Genomic DNA, 17,430 nt, shown 5'->3' on the forward strand with positions numbered 1-17,430 from the left:
CAAGGTTTTCAGCGTGCTTGAATTGGGTTTTGCTGGTTTTGTGTGCATACTTTAGCCTGCAGACGCCCTCCAATCGTCGACCTCATGTGGTAAACAGAAACCACAAAGTCCCCGTGAACACTCACGCCGAGGGGGAACACTACTTTCCCCTCCTGGATTCGGTGCTCTCTGGGTGTGGAGAGATAGAAAAAAATGGGGCCACGATTAGAAAAAAAGCCCATAAAACTTAAATAAAACGGTACCATATTACAATATATTCATAGTTAATGTGATTAATTATTCTGTGAATTTTTATAAATCATAAAAAAGTGTTTATTATGCATTAATTAAAACAAATGGGTTTCTTGCGTAATAGTGAGCCAAATCAGGTAATCTGTTTTATCGAGAGTTTCTACGTTACACATTTCAGACTAAGGTACTACCCGGTGAGCACAGGGAGCAATTTAAACAGATTTTTTGTGCATAATTTTGTTCTTCACCACTTCACAATAAGGTTCATTTTAACATGTAGAAATGGTTATTAGGCATAATAAACAGTGTCATGTGTTACATTTTACAATAGGACTCTTTGAAAGTTGTGGACTTTTATTTTTAAAAAAGGTCAAAGGTAAAAAAAAGGTCATCAAGCATTACACTGTTCTTTCTTAACACTACATATCTGAACAGTGGTCATGTTAAAAGGATCTTAAAAATTATCTTTACAAATGCTCAGCATGCTTAGAGGTAGTAACGTAGTCTGACATGTTTAATATGGCAACTCCAGAGATATAGGTGAACAGATTTGGCTCACTATTTGGCAAGAAACAAGCCAGTTTTGTCTTTTTGTCACACTTAATTAACATAATAAACTCTTATCAAAGATGTATAGTGTTACAGATTAACTCATTCACTGCCACTGACAACTAAAGTCGTCATTTTAAATCCAACCGTTCACTGCCAATGACGAGTAAAGTCATCATTGGCATTTTTTACTGTGTGGGCGTCGGAACGATCCCCCCACTGTGAGAACAAACATCTCAGCTCTGAAGCCAATCTTCATCCGCATACGTCACACGTCACCTGATCAGGAAGCAGAAAATCCATGTGTTAGCAGATCGTTTTGGGCTGATGCTAAAAAAAAGCGAGGCGCGAACCTTAAAAACTTCTGCCGATCACAATTCGACAACGGATTATGAAAGAATGGATAAAGCTCGAAATGTGCAGATTCTTCCTGATGTGAGTCTCCACTTTGTTTTGGTTGTTTTGGAATCGACATCATCCTAGAGCGCAACGTTCTGTGACTCTTAAAAAACAGTAAAAATGGTGAGAAACGCTGGCAGCGAAGGGCTTTACCGACCAAGAAACGGCTGGCAGCGAATGAGTTAATTTATAACACATCTATAAACTCGCTATTAGCCATTTATAATGGGAGCCAATTGTAAAGTGGTACCAATAAGACATGTTGTGTGTTTCATTTTAAAATGACACAGCTAATCTCATCACCAGTGTGTACCTCATCCTCTCGTACTCTTGCGCAGTGGAGAAGATTTTAGTCTCTCCAATGAGGACGTCACAGAACGGCCGACAGCCGCTCCTCTGCTTGTTGAAACAAGGAACTGGACTCATCGTGAGCGCCTTGATCACCAGAGGTTTGGAGTGGGGGAGGGTGGGCTTCTCTGACACCATGCTACATACATAACTTAAATACCTGCATGGACAAAAGGGTTGTGTAATTCACATGTCATTGTTTTATGCATGCATACATTTGCATTGGCTCACACATCAACAGAATATGCTACCGACAAACTGTGCAATCTTATGGAATAAAGTGACTACTGTGCACTTCTCTTGTGAAGGGTGCAAACCTGCGGTGTGAAGGCCAGAGACCCGAACCTGGTCGCTTGGCGCTCAGCAGCTGCATGGCAGGAACCGGATGGTTGAAAAGGTGGCAGAAGCAGAACATGGCACAGACCAGAATGCCGGAGGGAGTGCGACCGTCCTGGAAGCACACCAAGCAGATTCTGACACGTCTTATAAGTAAACCATTAACTTTTTGTTTTGAAAAAGTATTTATCATTTACAGTTTAAACGTTTGAGAGAAAATGAATTTCTGTTCACTCTGTGCATCAGAAAGCTGTTTTTTATTTGAAAATTATGGAACCATTTGGTAGAGATCAGGCAGAGCGGAGGCGTTTGCCAAACCTCAGCAACTTGGTAACAACATCCTCCATCACATGTCGGCGTTACCGCTGAGTCAGAACCACCGGATCCATTGCTCGGTACAGGGAGTGAGGCTTTATCCTTTTACTTAAAAACATTAACACCGGTTATGTTTCTCTGAGTCCTTATAGACTCGCAATGAAGTCAGTGGAAAGATTGGCTCTACTGAACTGTGGATGGAGGAGAATCTAAATCGTTGATAACTTTGTGCATTTTCATGTCTCTATGTGACCCATTTAACTGCAAAAAAGGGCTTAAAAGTTGAAATTCCTCGAATTATCTGTGATCATAAAGCAGTTATCGAATTATTGGTTACAGATCTGGGCTTCGTCTTCTCACCGAGCAGGTGATGACACACACGTTCTTGGGATTCTGCTTCAGCCAGTTGTACATGTTCTTACAAACTGCAAACAGGTTGTGGAGGCTGGGAGCTTGGCGTGAAGGCCAGTTACACTCTGAGACCTGGAAAAGAGTTTAATGCAGGGAGCAAAAGAAGAAAAGAGCGTGAAAACGGGGAGAAAGATCAACAAAGGAGAGGAAAGTGGGTCCAGATGAGAGAAAAAGGAAAAGAAATGGTAAAAAGAACAAGAAGAGGAAAAAATTGGCGAAACATGGAAGAAGGTGAAAAGAGAGGTGGAAGTAACGTTAGTAACAGACTTGCAGCAACACAACAAGCCAGTAGTCATCTGACAGAAATTCAACAACTTCCACAAGCAGACATCTTGATGAGAGGAGCTCTGCAGCCTTTCTGCATGCATCTGCTGATGGGCGGCAGTGAAGCTCCCACATGAATCCAAATCCAGCTGTGCAGCAGGGCTGCATGCCATAAATACCTCATGCAAAAGGCAAAGAGGGCCATAAAAACATACCAGGACTGAACACACAGAGCCTGCTGTGTGTTTGTTTTGAGACCAATTAGTTTACATGCTACGATCATGTATCCTAGACACAAATCACAGTTTGTTCTTTTTTAAATATCCAATATCTTGTGGGATAGTCAGACGGACCTTTAGAATGAAGATTATCTGGATTTTTTTAGAATAAATGTTTTTCTCAGATCCTAAACTGAAACAAAAGCCATATATTCTTTTTATTTTTTTATTTTTAGCCTTTCAATTGTTTGAATTTGTTTACTAAAGCAACAAAAACTACAATTTAGGAAATAAATAATTATTTTGGTCAAGAAAATTACTCCTTAACCTTAACTCTAACCCTTTTTTTTCTACTCAACAACAAGGAATATATTGTCAATTGTTTATTAATCTAAAAATAATACAATTAGTAATAAGGTAAAAGTGGAATATTTAACCTTTATTTCAAAGATTACGTATTTTTTTGAATATTTTTTATTTTTTAGTTTAGTCACTGTTGCAAAAATCTAAAACATGTTCAATTGAACGGTTGATCTGCCAGGTCAAAGGTCAAAGGAGATAAAACACACAAAAGTCACATTAGTTATCGAAAACACAAACATAATTTTTGCACAAATAAAACAAATGTTAGACACAGATTAAAATGCTCTGACAGCACGGCCCAGTAACAACAGGGAGGCTGGAAGTATCGTTTTATCATGAGGACAGTGAATCAAAGAGTTGATCCTTTTCACCTACTGGTCAATGTCAAGTTAAAGTCACTCATTTGAAACATCACACATGAAATCACACCCACCCTGTTGGAGAATTTGGCCCCTCGGTAGTTGCGCTGTGATAGGTTGAAGACCGTGTAGTGGTCGGCGTGGCGACTGTCGAGGAAGGAGCGGATGTCCTCAACGTGGTTCTGGTAGCCATACTGGACCGACTCCGCCGGGTAGGTCATCACTGGAAAATACAAAAGACTTCTAGCTTCTGTTTGTCTTCATAAATGACTTATTTACACAACCAAAATGTTGTTATCACAACTAAAGCAGTCGTTTCCAAACGTTTCAGCTACAGACCCACAAACTAGCACAAGTCATGTGACCCCAGATACTGATTTAACATTAAGCTTAAAAAGCTACATCATTAAGAAAACTGCTTCAGCTCATTCTCACTTATAAACAATTTTGACAATTCAGTTGAGTCTTTGTATCAATTATGCTAGAAATATAGCTTCAGCAATTGTTTTTCAATTTTATTTTGTTTTCCGGAAATCGTCTGAAGAGCCCCTGTGTCGTTTCAGGTCACAACCCCAGCTGTGGGAACCACTGCTTTAGACTACAGGTGTAATAAAATGCAATTTAAAAATCTGAAAAGCAGATATGGATTATTAATCTAAATTGGCTCAGATCAGACACATTTTGCTGACTTTGTCCTCTACGAGATGTCCAGCGGCTCATCATTATAGCGAGCAACTCAGCAGTGAAAGTGGAGGCTGACTAAAGGTGCAGACAACTCCTTATTTGCACGTTTAAATGGTGCACATGGAAACCAAACTTGAATGTCTGAAGGTACACATGCATGCACACATGTTGTTAGGATAGGTTTACCTATGATCCTTGATGTGATGTAGGCAATGTCCAGCTCCCCTTTAGTGTATCTGCAACAAATGATCAACGTTTTATTAAAGGCAGGTAATTACACTTATAAATAACAGCACTGGTGTCATTATAGGGAAATGTCCTGCTGCGGTAGAGTCTCAGCTGAGAGCTAACACTCTCACAAAGGAAAAGTAAACAGTGGATGCACGGAATCGGAATCCTTCCTTCCTCCTGGTTAAAACAACTCTTTCTGCTTCATGAAAAACGTATTTATCGGTTAGCAGGTAACGGCGTGAAATGTTTGAGCCCCCAAGTCCTAATTTAGCTTCTTTGAATCACTGAACAAAATCTGCAGAAATAGAAAACAAAATCAGTGCTTAGAGCTAACGCTGTTTCAGATCAGATCCCTATTCTTTTCAGTATTTGTGTTTAAAATAAAACATTCACAATGTTGTATTCTTCACTTTAGTCTTGGAAAAAAAGAGACAAAGAGGTAATAAAATCAGGATCAACAGGAAGTAAAGAGTGATGGAGAACTGTGAACCAGTGAAAAGGAGAGGTGGATGAATGTGTTTCTCACGGACTCAGACACACACACTCGCGCATGCACACACACACACACACCCTCTAGAGAACATTTAATCCAGACTGAAGCTCCTGCAAAGCTTTCCTCCAGTCAGGTAAACAAATTAGCTTCTTGTCTGGAATACAGATGAGGCCGAGGGTCTTTGGGGTGTTAAAAGAACGCCTGGTTCAGAAACTCACACTGGGTTAGTTTTGTTCAGAGGACTTTCATGTGAACAGTCCAAGTGCTTTCTATGTATAGGTTTATTTATTTGGCAGACGCTTTTATCCAAAGCTACGTACAACTGTTAACCCATAGGGCATATTGTGATCTGTGGGGAAAACCGGAGTACCCAGATGAAACCCACACATGTATGAGGAGAACATGCAACTCCACGCAGAAAGACCGCAGCCAGGTTTCGAACCTGCAACCTTCTCGCTGCGAGGCAACAATGCTAACAATTGCTCCACCATGCAGCCCAGCTTTCTAAAAAGAAATCGGAAGATTCCCTAAAAGTCTCAAATCATCTTTTATTTATTTATTTATTTATTATTTATTAATTTTTTGCTAGAGAATTTCTAAACTAGATAAACCCAGCTGTTTAAAAGCAGAATGTAAACAAACGTTTTAAGAGTTGCTTGGACTTAAAGTAGTGATGAAATCATTCTTCTTGAATTCAGACACCAACATCTGGCTTGTGCCTGACTGATGCATGGAAGCACATCGATACACGATTGCATTGATTTAGTTTATTTGTATTAATTGTTAAGATTTAAAGGGGTATTCCACCACAAACAAATATTTAGTTGCCACATTCCTCAGAGTAGTAGATAGATGGGGAAAAGCATTGTGTAACCATCCAGTCATTCTCCAAATCTGGCAGTATTCCGATAGTTTTATCTTAGCATGGATGGTGGAGCTAAGTGAATGATGGCAACTTGCAGTGCTGAAAGGCAGCATGACGTCTGGCAGACATTGTCTCTTCCAGGTTTACTGTATTTCACTACACTGGAAGTAAAAGCGAGTTTTTTGGGCTGCTGCGTCGTGTCCTTGTGCCTTGTAGCAACGGTTTACAGCTGTGCTTTGTCCAAAATCTAAATCCGCTCCTGTAACTTATCAGCGTTATTTATTATTCTAATTTGCAGACCATTATTGTGGTCATCAAAAAATATGATCGTTATTTAGTAAGTTTCTTGACTTTTTTTATACAAAATGCTAGCTGTTACCAGAGGTGTGGACTCGAGTCACATGACTTGGACTTGAGTCATTATTTTGATGACTTCTGACTTGACTTGATAAAATCTACAAAGACATACAACTTGACTCGGACTTGAACGCCAATGACTTGCAACTTGAATCGACTTGCATCTGTTGACTTGATGATGACTTGAGCATATTTGATACTTTGGCACAAAAGTGGCACGACATGGACAAAAATCATAAATCATTCTTCGTTCTGGGTGTGATCTTGTACTGCTAACTGCAGCAGCACTTTGTTTATAATCAGTTTCAGTTTAACTTTCTGCTTGTTTGAACAAATAAATTAAACTTTAAGAAGCTTTATTTCTGGAATTTATTAACATCATCATTAAATTTAAGTTGGACAGATGACTTGATTGTGGCTTGAAAATTCAAAGTTAAGGACTCTGACTTGACTTGGACTTCCAGATCATTGACTTTGGACTGGACTTGGACTTGGTTGTCTTTGACTTGGACTTGACTCGAGACTTGACTGGAAAAACTTGTGACTTACTTGTGACTTGCAAAGCAGTGACTTGGTCACACCTCTGGCTGTTACCATTCACTGACATTGTTTTGCCACACTGAACCTAACGAAAGATATGGAGAATGGCTGAGCTGCTTACAAAATGCTTTTCCCCACTTATTTAGAGAATATGGCCAAAGACAAAATTTCACTTAGGGGTAGAATTTCCCTTTAGATTTTTTATCACTTATTAAATACTATAAAGGTTAATCTGACTCTTTAACTTCCTTTATCTGATCGAATTTAGAATCTTCCAGAATGTTTTGGGGGAAGAATTCTTTTGTACACATAATAAATATTTTAAAGGGGCATTACGGAAGTTTGACAGCCAAAACATGTATTGAAATAATACATTTCTTCTTCATACATTCTCCTGCAATGCCCTGGTCCTGTGGAATGAGCCCTGGCATTTTTACTGTGATTGCCTATTTTTCTGTAAAATCACAGAAAAAGAGAGCTGCTTGGGTCGAGCAGGCTGCTTCATGCGTGTTCACGCTCAGGCATAGCCCTCTGAATTGTTCTTTGAACGTTGTTTCAGCTATCATCAACTATGTAAATGTTACTGTCACGTTTTGGGGATGTTTAGGACCCAAATATGCAGCAACCCAGGATGACACGAGGCAGTAGATGATGTAAAGTAAAATCCTTTATTTTTGAAGGATGAAACGAAGAATAAATCCAGGGCAGGGAGCCAAAGTCCAAAAATGTCCAAAATCCTAAATAAACTAGAGATCCAACTGAGACACGAGAAGCACTAGAGACTAGGAACAAGAGACTGACAGAATTACCACAATGGACCGACACCAAACAGAGACAAGACAGGGCTTAAATGCACAGGGAGAATAATTAAGGAAACAGGAAGCAGGTGTGTGGAGTGAGGGCTGGAGGGAAGGCAGGTGACACAAATGATCTAAATGGGGGAAACTTAACCAATGGAGGGCAGATAATCCTAAACATAAAACTAAACCTAAGACTGAGGGAAGGACTCACACAAACACATACACATACTGACACACACAAACTCATACACACATACAATGAACTGGGGCAGGACATGCACACACACACACACACACACACACACACACACACACACACACTTACACAAATAAACTCACACACACTAACACACACATACACTAAGCTGGGGAACAAGAGGCTGGAGCTACAACTGGAGGGGCAGAGGATAACTAAATGAACCCGGTCCTGAGGAAATGATAAGAAGGCCTACAAACAGAAGACACATAATAGAGACGCAGACAAAGGACGCATGAGGGTGTTATGAGACACAGAAGGGAATCTAGAGGGGATGGAGAAACATCAGGAGACACATGAAGGAAAGGACAGACGCAGACCATGACAGTTACAGCTAGAAGGGACATCATTGACGCTCTAGCTCGCCTAGTAAGACAACGGACTGTCGTGCAGATGACCCGGGTTCGATTCTGGATGTGAACATAGTTTATTTAGAGTTTCTTTTTTTACATTAATGGTATATTTTTTTACAGTAAGGTGCCCACATTTTTATTTGAGACTCGCCGAACGGCATTGAAATCACAGATAAAAAAGATGTGGGTTCAACTTTCATTTTGGAACAATTTTTCAAGCAAGGGAAGGGAAGCTCTGTGAAGCTGACGGACTGACCCATCTTAAACCTTTGTCGGCTGTGCTGAAGAGAAAGGTACAGAACCAAATTATTTAATTAATTAGCTGCGCGTTCTCCTGTCCTCTGTCCTCCGGGCCACACACACACACACACACACACACACACACACACAAGGGACTGTCTCAGCTGTTATTTTCGTTAAGGAGTGTGCACGTACAGCATGCGCGCCTCGTGCATGAGCCTACTATTGAAGCTGCCGTTACGCTTTTGGCCTGGGGGGGGCAATCGCGAGCATAAAAATTTTAAACTTCGTAAAGTCCCTTTAAGTGGATATTTCTAAATGTTTCTGTGTAAAAACTACTACAAATGTAATACAGTCAGCTTCCTGAAAGGCCTTCTGCACCTTGACACAGTTCATCAGTGCCATAATAAAACACTCAAATCTACATTTAATTTCAGTTCATGCAGACTTTATTGTGGAAAGCTTTACAACTTACAACTTCACATTGGACAGCAGCACTCTGTAGACTTCTGCTGACCAGAAACTCCTCTTAACAGTTTTTGTGGTTCAAGTAGGAACACTAGAGGATGGTTTCTACCTGCTTTAAGGCATTAGCTGTTTACAGTACCATTAGCTCATATAAAGGCTTGCAGTTATCTTTTTCAGTCCACTGTCCATTAATTTAAAGCAGCGTGTGAATGTGTGTGTAAATGGGTGGATGACTGTGTTGTGAAGTGCCTTGGGTGGTTGTAGAAGTGAAACAAATACAGGTCATTTACCAATAAAAAGTACAAGAAGGAGAAAAAGATTTTTGTTGTTTTTGTTGGCATCAAGGCAGAGCCTGGAAGTAAAAGCAGGAGAGCAATGTCTTTGGAGGAAAAGCAAAGAGCTAAAACCGTGTGAGCAGCACACCTGCTGGTTACAAAACCACAGATTGATGACGATCTTGTTGCTACTGGACTTGTAAATAATTTTTGTTTTGTCCAACTCTGTGGTTCTTTTTACTCATTTTCATTATTTCAGTATCAGTCGGCTCGCGCTAACGTTAGCTTGCTGTTAACGCTAGCTAAAGCAGGGGATTCCTTTACAGTTTTAATTCCGCTTTCAACAAGTAGGAGAGTAGCAGAAAACTTTAGTATTGTTTTTTAAAGTAATATAAAACTGCAGTTACACACACACACACACACACACAGTCACACACACACAAAATTAATTAGCACTACACAAATATAATCACATAATGTCACTGCAGGTTTATACAACAAAGTTTTACTCAAAAAGCAACCTTAATTAAAAATGGAGCAATTACCGGATGCTCTTTTATTGTTAGATCCTTTTAGTGCCTAATAACAACATCTATCTTGGATGAGGAAGCAAGATTTAAACCATTACCAGTTTTTATGGGGAAGATGAGAGCTGCAGATCTCAGAGGGATTAATTATCAGAAGCTGCAACTCTCATTGGATCACACTAATTAATTGCAAGCCTTTCCTCCAAGTTTCCCCTCACAGAGCATCAGAACAGGACCTCATCATGTCTCCTCAAACCTTTACAGTGATGTTTAAAACTGTTGTTGACATTTTAGTGAGTTGAACACTAGAGGTCAAATTGAGTGTCCTCATCTACCAGAATTCTCTCAGTCATTGATTTTATCCTTTCATGTTCTGAGGAAGATATTAAATGCGCATAAATTTACACACAGATAATATCTCTGCTCACCAGAGCAGCAACAGCAACAAATAAATGTACATGTTTGCCACATTTTCAGCCATTTTCCTTTATGCTCTCTTCATCATCTCCTGCTCTTTCAGCCGGTAGATGCAGTAGCCGAACTCCCATCACCCCATCATCCAAACCACCCACTCACACATGCCTATGAACACCCCACAAACACACACCACTGCAACACATGGCCCTAATGAAATGAATCCTTGTGTATCAGCAGTGCACAGGCCACTTGGCTCAATGGACTCCCATGAATAATTCAGCCCAAAGAGGAGCAAAAGACAGCAAACGGAGAAGAGAAGGAGGAAAGGTGGAGCAGAGATGGAAGCCAGGATAGGAGAAAAGGAGGGGAGACACAAGACAGGAATAAATACGATCAAATTTGCTGAGTCAGGACAGAGAGTAGCTATGTGTCTGTGAGTGAACAGAGGCCCCTTTGTGCTGCCCCGTGTAGATGCCTGTGCACAAACAGACTGGGACAACCGAGCTGTGTCAGACTCCGCAAACCCCCCCGTTTTCTCCCTCTACCCACACTGGTCTCACTCTAAATGTACTGGAGACACCACCACCCAAACACAACTCACGGAGCCAGCCAATTCACACAGAACACAGCTCGTGTTTACTAAAGTTTGAGTCAAACTGATCTTTTTCTGCAGTCATATAGTCTTAAGACTTTAGCAAGCAGGTCGGTCTGTTTTTACACCGAAAAAGCATTTTTATAATTATTATTATTATCTTTGATCAAAATCAGCCACTCTGAGTTTTTCATGCAGGCTGAACATGAAAATATTCTTCTACACCTATCTCCTGCAGGTGTGGAAGTGAGCTGATGATTTCAACTATGTCTCGTATGATTGTGTTGCTGGCCAAAGTCAGGATTTCATTCTGAACAATACCTGAAGTACACAGGTCCTTTCTTCCACTTGTCAACCACTTGTTTAGAGAGAGGTCATCATCTGACTTGTACTTCAGAAGCTGTTCAAAATTTCCCTCACAACCTTCGTGACCCCTGAGAGGTAAACCTTGCCTGGCAAACATCTGTACAGCACCAATGATTTGGAGAAGACATTCCCTCGCTTCCTCTTGCTGCTTTGAACTCGCATTAGAGAGCTGAACCTGTACAGACTGATTTTCATAGATGTGCATTGTCATGGCGGTCGTATGACTAGCACATCTTTCATCTTTCCGTAAATCGTTCCGAGGCTTTTTTTCCAATTTTTAAACCCTGATGACAAGAATGTTGAATCTGCATTCTTGGCTTGGGGTGATGTCTGAGAATTAAAGGCTTTTAAACAGTAACAACACACCCTCAACACCAGGGCTCACACGGAGCCATGGGAATTTTTGGTACCACTGACTTTGAAAGCTTAAACTATATTTGGGCAAGATCTGTTTAGCAATACACTTTGGATCTGGTTGGTTGGGATTAATGAACTGATAGCAAGGAACAGTTATTTCTGAAATATCTGCTTCTCTGTTATCTTTACAGTCTTCATCATCTTTATAGTCCCTCTCACTCTGTTCTTCTTTTCTTCCCTCCTCGTGTCTGCCTTTCCCTTTCTCCGCCTTTCTGTCGTCTTCACTCCTGGCCACATCTTCAGATACTGCCTAACATTTAAATTAAAACAGAGTCATTATAAACATGTACACATGCATCTAGGATGGAAATAATCAGCACAAATATCTCTCTCTCTCTCTCACTCTCTCTCACACGCACACACACACACACACAGACAGAGAGAGAAAGAGACTGCCTTAACTGAGTTCTTTCACAAACTGAGACTAAGTTGCAACAGCTTAAACCTATATTTATTTCATTACTTACCTGTGAACCTTCATGAACCCTCTCTGAACCTTGTGCTCTCCCTGAAACTGATGCCTCCTGCTAAACCAGAAAGGTTCAATGGTGAAGAGTGAACTCAAACTAATTAAATCATTTTGGCTCAGTTTAAACAGAATTAACCTAAAATTAATTGTTTTATCTATTTAAATATGATTTTAGATTTTACAGTAATTTAACTTACATTATTTTTCTTGAAAAAGTTGTCAATCCTCTCCTGCCTTTTCCTTTTCTGCGTCTTTGTTATACTGAGTGAGAAATAGGTAAATAAAAGCTTGATTTTGACATGGATCTTCCTAATATGACTGAGGAAATGTTTTTTTTTGGCTAATATCTGCTAAAATATTAAGATAAAATATGCGTAAGCCTTTTCTGTGTAGGTACATACCCGGAGTATTTTCACCACAACAAGCCGAATGTTGGATAATGACCAAACAGGCGGGATTTATGGTGGGAAGCAAATCGATTGGTTGAAAGCCGGTTGTGTCAGAGCAACAGGAGAGGGAGGGAGGGAGGGAGGGAAGAGCCACTGGAAGCCCTTGGGCTCTTCCCTCCCTCCCTCTCCTGCTGCTGCTTGAAACCGAAACCTGAGGCAAACAGACTGTGACGTAGAGACCAGACTGGTGTGGAGGTGAGCAAAACAGCTGGAAAAGTGAGGGTGTCAGTTGAACGATCTCAATAAGAAAAGTGTGGGTGTTGAATCCCCCACATCCCCCACGGGTGCGACGCCAAAAGTGTGGGTGTCAAATGATCTCAATAAGAAAAGCGTGGGTGTTGCATCCCCCACATCCCCCACGGGTGCGACGCCCATGTCTGTTTGAATCTTTTTGCAAGCTCCCCTCACTAATTTCCCACACACTCCATCCACCTCTCATGCACGGGTAAAGCAGGGGGCGCCACCGCTTACTCTGAGTCCATGCAGCAGAGTGAACAGCGCTCACGTGATGAACATGAAGGACGGGGGATGAAGCAAAAGCCTCTGTCCGATGTCCTGAGACAGGACAGGAGTGTGTTCTTTTCATAGTTGTTTGTTTGATTTTACTTCATGTGGAAAAAGACGTCTCCTCTACATCTGCCACCTGTATATGTAGAGGAGGATGTCTGATCATTGATAGGCTTCAATTGCTGTTGCACACGCTCCCACTGCCATGTTTGCCCTCTGTTCCATCCCAGTGTTATGTCGATATGTGTTCCCTCCTCGAGATCTGTTTCTTTTGCACCCAGCTGCAAGGGTAAATGACCCAATCACAAAAATAACCCTTACCCTAACCATAGTCACCCTTATGTTTTGCATAAATATAATTTTTGAAAATATTATGTGTAGCACAATTTTTATGTCTGTTTCAGGGTTATGGTTAGGGTAAGGGTTGGGGTTAGGGTTAGGACCCCATAATTCAGGTCTGGAAATGAAGCAAAACAGGAAGTTACAAAAATTGCAGTTCCACCCTCATCCACAAGGGGCTGGTGTCAGAAGCGAGCTAATCCTCATTGACTCCCATGTTAAAAATACCAATTTCACAGCAGAAATAAACATGTTTACAGCCTGGTACCAAAACATGTTTTAGGTTTAATAGATCTAGTTTACACTCATGACAACTCTGAGGGGGGTGAATATTTTTGTCACTCTTCTGTTTAAGTTTATTAAAAGCCTAAAATTCGGAATAATTAATGAGCAGACCCACGTGACTGCAGAGCTAGCTCCAGGGAAAGGCCTCAGTCTGAGCCTCGGCCTCGCCTGAAAACTGTTTAGCCATTTTTAGTCTCTCAACTTAGACCATTAGTTGTAGAGTTTGTGTATTCTTTTTTGGATATTATTTGTGTAATTGTTGGACAAAATGAATTGCTGTGGTATTAATTGCACTAACAGAGCATCCAAGGAGTCTCTACTTCATTTTTTTTTGGTAAGTAAAATTATATTTATGTATTTTTATGTATTTTAGGTCACTGCCACTCTTGCGCTAGCTGAGCTTAGATTTTAAAATGTACTGTTTAACCATGACATTTAAATGTAATAGGGTAAAACCCAGGGCATTTAACATGATGCTGCATTTTTGAAAATGGGTTGAAACATGTTGGTGGAGCTGGGTTCCGACTATCGGTATGGGCCCCTCCCCTCAGCGGCAGCTCGGCGCATCTCTGATCACAGAGGCACTTGTCTGCTGCGCGGGCTGCCGGCTTGCGGAGCTCTCGGAGACCTCTGTGTTCCAGCTGGTTTTACCCAGCAGTCAGCCCGGCGTATCTCTGACTCAGAAGCTCCGGTGTTGTGCACAGTTAACTCTGGTTGTAGCTAGGTAGCTACCTCCGTTAGCTTAGCTATCACCTCAGCGTTAGCTTTGGGTTAGCTTGTAGCTACATCGCTTCAGTTCGACGGGTGTCGTAATTTGATCCCAGCCTTACAGCCCCACCCTCAGCTCCACCTCTTTTCCCTTTTTTGGAATTGTCTGGGCTTGACGGAACCTGTGACACAGTCAAAATGGCGGTGGTGGGAACCTCCCATTTTGGCACAAAAACTTATAATTGGAGCCTATGGAAACGAATTGTCCAGTATATATGTCGATGGTTACGACACACACTTTTTGCGAGTGGATGGTTCTAACTCACAGCTGGGTGCAAAAGAAACAGATGTCGAGGGGGGAACACATATCGACGTAACACCGGCACTTTTTTTTTTTCCACTTTAAGCACTGCCTCTAACCTCTTGCTATTTAACCTTCCCCTCACCCCCATCCTAACCTTAACCCTCTTGTGCATTCAAAACTTTGTTCCTAGTTGTAACGTCCCTCTCCAACACGGTTAATGGGAAGTTTAGAACGAGCAACAGGGTTAAGGTGAGGATGGGAGTGAAGGGAAGGTTAAATAGCAGGAGGTTAAATGTTGGTGAAATGTGCGTTTTACTGTGGGCGTCGTAAACCGACGCTCTGGCACAACACGTCGGAAACAAACGCTTGGTCACCCAGCGCATTTTTTGATGCTTCAGGTGTAAGAATGTGTTGTCTCTCAATGTGAATGAAACCGGACAAAAAACATGAAAAATGGTTTTCCTCAAAGAGTTTTTGAACAGGTTTTAGTTGTGCAACAACAAGCTTTATATAGCACATGATAAAATCCAGGAATTAAGAGTAAAAAACACTTTAAAGACATGTTACAATTTTAAAAAGGCAGAAAAGATATGCAAACATTTTAAAATGTAAAATAGTGCAGTAACTTTTATAGTTTGAGGGCTTTTATTGTGGCACACCTTTACTTTGCACTAATCAGACAACACGGAACATGAATGCAGCTCTCACTTACGTGGCGACCTGGTGCATGACCTTGGTGGAGGTGTCCTTCAGTGTGTCTTTTAAGTTGTCCTTGAAGTTGCTGAAAAACTTCCCGGCTCCACCCTTCACCATGTCAAACAGCCCTCCTCCGTAGTTGGCATCCATATCTGAAAAACAAGAAGTAGCGCGGTATCATGACTACTTATTATGCACTTTTCATAATGGTGAACATAACTCACACTATAGGTATACAAATGCTGGACAAGGGCACTAGAAAGGACAGTAATGGGCCATTCCCATCTGTACCGGGTCGGCCCGGGCTGGGTAGCGTAGGTTGTTTACATATCTGGGTGGCCTGGTATTTTTCCGGGCCAACCAAGGCTCATTCTCAGCCCTCTTCTCGAGGGGGTCTGCTTCAGGCCGAGCAAGGCCAACACACCCACTGCTGACAGCAAATTCACACCTTCCATTAGAGCAAGCCTCTGATTGGTGGGTAGAATCAGCCCACATGGGCTTAAGACAAGGATGTGTGGAATCAACCGGGCCAGTCTGGGGCCGACTGGGGCTACCCGGCCCGGGCCAATCCGGTACAGATGGGAATGGCCCATAAATGTACCCCATCTCGTGTGTGTGTGTGTGTGTGTGTGTGTGTGCGCGCACAAGCTGGATTAGGCCCAAGTGTTACGTATGAGTCAGCACCCCTTGGGTGATTTGAGAATTTTGCTCCATCCTCTCCCACCCTCTGTCTCTCTCTTTGGCTCCTTCCCATCATGGACTCTGCCTGCACACAGCCACCACTGAGTTGCTGTCTGATTTGTAATTTATGTCAGGGCAGAAAAATGTAGTGACGTTAAGCACAATGTAGCAGAAAATCCCCCATGAGTGAATATTCTTCATGCACATGCTCTGAACATCAAGGTTAATGTGAGACTTTGTGGTTCTGTGGATGAGGAACCTCCTTAAGACCAAGCCAGCCAAAACTCCAACTCACCATCCTACAATCAGTTCTCTGCAGACAAAATATTTTACTATCTCCTATAACTCCATTTTGAGTTGATACTCAGTAAATTCTTCTTTGATCACTAGAGACGTGTTCACCTGGTGACCTCATGTGACATCTCTGACCTCAGGAGTTTGAGGCGAAGCAGAGGGTTAATGATTATGAGCTATTAGCAGATCATTCAAATGGTTCTGATTGTAATTGATTAGAAATCGAAGAAAGAGAAATCATTTTACTGTTTTGGTTCATATTTTAGTAAAGCACTTCCAAATAAAGTTTCTTGCATGTGAAGGAAATAGTTGTTGATTTATGAACATTTTAATTAAATTATTTATATTTATTTAGGCAAGGCAAGACGAGCTTTATTTATAAATCACATTTCAAACACAGAGGCAATTCAATGTGCTTTATAATTAGCATTAAATGGCACGACAACAAACACGAGAACACAAATTAAAATACACACAGATAAAATTATAATTTAGAGCTAAAACGAAAAGACAGAATTAAGGTTGAGCATTTACATCAGAGATTACAGTGGAGACGATGCAGCATAAGAAACAATTCATTCAAAGGCTGATGAGTCCATTAGGGTTTTAAGTTTCGATTTAAACAACACTAGGGTTGGGACAGATCTGAGGTCCTGGGGGAGCTGATTCCATATGTGAGCTTCACAGTAGCTAAAAGCAGCTTCACCGTGTTTGGTTTGGCAGAAGCAACCAGCTTTTCACTCAGTGATGTGGAAATAATTTAGTCTTTTATAAGTTGTATTCATTTAAAAATAAAAGTATTTCTTCCTTGTATGTCCAGAGAAGTGAATCAATGGGTTATGAACTGAAGCTATCTGACTAGCATGGTGTCATTACTGATGGCGCTGCTTTGGTTTATTTTAAGCGTGAGCCGACGCGTTAAGAAACCCAGAATCCTGCTCTGCCTTCAACACAACCTGGATGTGCCAGTCATGCTTCTAATACCTTCACAGGTGCAGAGGCAGCGGTGAGGCTGAGGGAACAA

At 41.3% G+C, this 17,430-nt stretch overlaps 1 protein-coding gene across 2 annotated transcripts in view; it reads right to left on the reverse strand.

Moving 5' to 3' along the window:
- The window catches only part of dnajc6 (DnaJ (Hsp40) homolog, subfamily C, member 6), a 37,460-nt gene that overhangs the window by 16,343 nt on the left and 3,687 nt on the right, over positions 1–17,430 (reverse strand). For both annotated transcript variants that reach the window (XM_054752125.2, XM_015970984.3), the window contains exons 2-8: positions 15,448–15,583; positions 4,664–4,713; positions 3,868–4,016; positions 2,539–2,661; positions 1,845–1,978; positions 1,493–1,687; positions 51–168 (exon numbers count right to left, since the gene is read on the reverse strand). In XM_054752125.2, the coding sequence (XP_054608100.2) occupies positions 51–168; positions 1,493–1,687; positions 1,845–1,978; positions 2,539–2,661; positions 3,868–4,016; positions 4,664–4,713; positions 15,448–15,583 (905 nt within the window). The remainder of the gene's footprint in view (positions 1–50; positions 169–1,492; positions 1,688–1,844; positions 1,979–2,538; positions 2,662–3,867; positions 4,017–4,663; positions 4,714–15,447; positions 15,584–17,430) is intronic.

The sequence above is a fragment of the Nothobranchius furzeri genome, chromosome 8, assembly GCF_043380555.1.
Source record: "Nothobranchius furzeri strain GRZ-AD chromosome 8, NfurGRZ-RIMD1, whole genome shotgun sequence".
In the NCBI taxonomy this organism is placed as follows: domain Eukaryota; kingdom Metazoa; phylum Chordata; class Actinopteri; order Cyprinodontiformes; family Nothobranchiidae; genus Nothobranchius; species Nothobranchius furzeri.